This window comes from Opisthorchis viverrini (assembly GCF_000715545.1).
Source record: "Opisthorchis viverrini unplaced genomic scaffold opera_v5_69, whole genome shotgun sequence".
Classification (NCBI taxonomy): domain Eukaryota; kingdom Metazoa; phylum Platyhelminthes; class Trematoda; order Opisthorchiida; family Opisthorchiidae; genus Opisthorchis; species Opisthorchis viverrini.
Window position 1 is genome coordinate 76,556 of NW_008751725.1, and position 3,858 is coordinate 80,413.

General features: G+C 44.0%; 1 protein-coding gene across 1 annotated transcript in view; it reads right to left on the minus strand.

The window, feature by feature from the left end:
• Positions 1-3,558: 3,558 nt before the first annotated feature.
• Positions 3,559-3,858, minus strand: part of T265_04267 (hypothetical protein) — a gene marked incomplete at both ends in the record, with an annotated part of 7,216 nt that continues 6,916 nt past the window's right edge. Inside the window, one exon of the mRNA XM_009168966.1 lies at positions 3,559-3,757. Within this exon, the coding sequence (XP_009167230.1) occupies positions 3,559-3,757 (199 nt within the window). The remainder of the gene's footprint in view (positions 3,758-3,858) is intronic.

Here is a 3,858-nt window from a genome sequence, read left to right on the forward strand (position 1 = left end):
GAATTCACTCAGCAAGCATTGAGGAAAGTATTCAGCCATGAAGGTGCACCAACTGTTTTTGCCACTGACAACGGCACACACTTCACTGCAAAATTCCTCGAGAAATGGTTGAAAGGTCTTGGATGTCGACACCTGTTTACTGCTCCACGACATCCCCAGTCGAATGGACTTTCTGAGAATTTTGTCCGAACACTAAAGTCTGTCATTATTTCACTCTCTCCTACTACTTTCATGGAATTTGACCGTGGGGTTGATAATTTTTCAATGCAATACAGGAATGAAGTTCATTCTGTTACTGGGAAGAGTCCCGCGCTTCTATTTGAATCTCGCTCGTTGCGTACAAGCCTTGACTGTGCCAAAACGGCTGATGTTACATTTTTCAAGGGTAATGATTTACGACCCGCTACAGGAACAGTACTTTCATCAAATGGCAAACGGATGGTCACAATTCTCGATTTGGATGACCAATCTTGCACCGGAGTCACATTGACCAGCTTGATTTCGATGCCATAGGTCAGTCTGTTAACGGCACTCCTGCTATTTCAAATACTAATGAGCTCTTTTTAGATAATATTACGGTATCCTAACAAAACTTTGTATCTGAAGAACGCACTACCTGTGAAGAATCTGAATTTCCCATTCCGAGAAGATCCGAAAGATCCTGATCAAGACCACCACTGGACTATAAATATCCACACGCCCATTCAAGCTGCGGCGAATGTGACTGATACTCTGTTCTTTACTATATTCATTATTCTCTTGTTTTAATATTCCATATGCTGTATATACATGCCAGTTCGAATACATACACGCCACTTGTTGCGCTGATTTGAATTCTGGATTTCTAGTCCATCTGGCCATACCAACATACGTCCAAGACTTAATTCTCACAGTACTACAACAAGAGGATGCTGCTGGACCAACTCTTCCTGTGCAAAACGTCAAAAATAAAACTGTAAATGTGTTCATCGTTTCAGGTGATTCACACCAGGAAATTCCCGAAATCCAGTTCCCCAAGGCCATAGGGATTGCTTAACAAAATACGTTCAAAATGGTTGACTTCTCTGAATAAAACAATAGACTGCATGGATATACCTTGATCATGCCATCTTCTCCCGCGGAAACAACCCATTTCCCGTCGGGCGAGAAACGAGCCATATTCACTCTCCCGGAATGACCCCGGTAGGTGTTGATACAGCCCTTTCTAGAAACACCCCAAAGCTGAAAATGAACTAGGTGAAATATACTCAGCTGGAGTTCGATGGGCTTTTTCACCGAAAACTCTTCAATCCAGTGAAGTACGCAAGGGAGGAATTGATGAGCATCGGTGTGAATAAAAACATGAACCACATGAACGACAAAGCGCTCCTGCACTAGACACCTGAACTATCCGTTAGCAACTACTAGTCTTCCCCAACCAAGTGAGTGGCCCTAAGGTTTGCAGCTTTATTTGGAAACAAAAAGGTGTTGCCGATAAGTGATGTCACTAAGTTGCTACGATGCTCTATCTTAGCTCAAGAGATGCAAGTCCGGAAGTATCGGATAGGAAGTCCATTAAACCCATATTCTAATGTGCTTCAATAGCGTTGCGAACACCGCCGAGGGACATCAGAGACATGTTCGTTTTCGTGCATGCACTGAGCTTGCTACATATATTTGGCTCAATGGGAACGCTCGTTAAGTGTGTATTCATTTTCGGCGCCAATTGCGGAACAATCAAAACTTGTCTCACAACCAGTGGTTCAGCGAGGCCATCCTGTCTATATCTTCTGTTCAGTTTGAAATGCACATTCCAGAGATTCGTGAATCAAGGCGTCGAAACTTAGGTGTTGTCTCTACAGTGGAGCCGCCTTTTTGTGCTCATGATAGTGATTCCGTTGCTGAGCGGGAACCAGCCGGACCATATCTGGTCATTTACTATTCACACACACCACCGATCTCGCAATTTCACTAACCTTCCCTTTGTGGCAAAACAACAACAACAGTTTCCCTTGGAAAATCTCTGTGGAACATAATACGGATCAAAAAAGTATTTATGGGTCCTTTGATGATCTCGGTCGTAACGAAACTTGACTGAAACCTGTATGGCAAGCAAGACTTTCTTTGACAACTATGGATGGTCATTCCGCTGGATAAGGCGAGGAGCCACAGGATTCAACTTCAGCGGAGACCTCGAATGTATAAAAACGATAATTGGTTGCGTAAAGTCCAAAGAGGGAAAAGTATGAAATATGTGAAGTGGGAGACTGGCATATAAAACACTGTTGATGACCGGTAGAACCGTTACGGGAAGTTCTCTTTTGGCCGTAAATCAATGGCAGTCCTGAAGAAACGATTATATTTGACTTTGTACTGTTTTCAACTGTTAGATGTTAGAATAACTGAGGCAGTCAACTGCTGAAGTAAAAATCCATGCTCCTTGAAATACAGGTGAATTTATTCATCCAGGAGACCAGATTCCTGAAAATCATCTCATAATCCCCGAAACCTATCGAGACCCTCAAGCTGCAAATTGCACCAGGTGAATTTATTCATCCAGGAGACCAGATTCCTGAAAATCATCTCATAATCCCCGAAACCTATCGAGACCCTCAAGCTGCACCAAAATTGCACCAGGGAAGCGACCAATCATGTGGACTGAAAGGCTCGTCGCCGATTAGACGCTTAAGTGGCCAATTAGTTCAGTGAAGTCAAATGATGATGAGTGTCTTGACACGAAACAGGAGCAGGAACGTTGATAATGAATGTTCAGGCAATCCGTAGAATCAACGGCCGACGACAATGAGCGTCAATCCAACGCTGATCGGACGGTTTGGATTCAAGGTCAAAAGTGCGATTCTGATTTATGCACTCGCCTGCTCGTGATGAAGCTGTTGTGTTTCTTGTCACTCAGCCATTTCCCGACACAGACACACCGGAACAGGGGCAAGGTGTAGTTTCAATGGAAAATTGATACGCCGATTCTTCCGATACGCTGGCCCGATCGGTGAAAAATCAACTTCCAACAAAAGACCGGGAGCGTTTTCGCTGCCGGGCAATCTGACGTAACATGAACCGTAAGATTACATATATATGATTATATTATAAGGCTGTATAAAGGGCGACCCAGTGTTATTCTTCAGTTGCCTCAGTACCAAAACCTGAGTACAGAAACATTTCAATCATACAACTCAAATTCGCAGATGACGACGAACGGGTGGCTCATTTTCTCTAGTGCCCGTCGACTGAACCTCCAAAACAACACGTCATCATCGTTGACACAAATCGGTTGTTGATTGAACGTATATTCAATATCATCGGGAAGACTTAAGAAATTTCTCCTGGTTTGTTGTGATACTACTCACAGCATGTGGTTAACAGCTTAGTCTCAGCGGCAGTTTGCGAAAAACGCACAACACCACAACGAATTGCGGGCAACATGCAGAACTTCATTAAACACTGCACCTCGATGGAACGAACACTGGTGCGAAAATGTCCTAAATTGCGAAACCTCTTACACTATCTACCGGCCTGATTGTCCAGTGACGTCACACACAGCGAATCTCAGTTTTCACGGATTCACGGATTCACGGATTGATACACAGGATCGAGGCTTTTGCCCAAGTTTCCCGGGTCGGTTTTGTTCTTGTAGGTCAGTGGCTGTCGTTCACCTGGAAGGCACAAGTGAAAAAAGGGTGTAGCACTGCTCTTTATGTTCTCAGCGCGGGGCAGTATGCTCGCCAGCGCGAGGATTCGCATAAATAAATGTCTAATAGTGCTTTAAATTGGGTTCGAGAAGGAGCGTGTACAACCGTCGGAGGAAGGTCATTCCACGCAGCTACTACCCGAAATGAAAAAAAGTTTTGTCTAATGAATGTG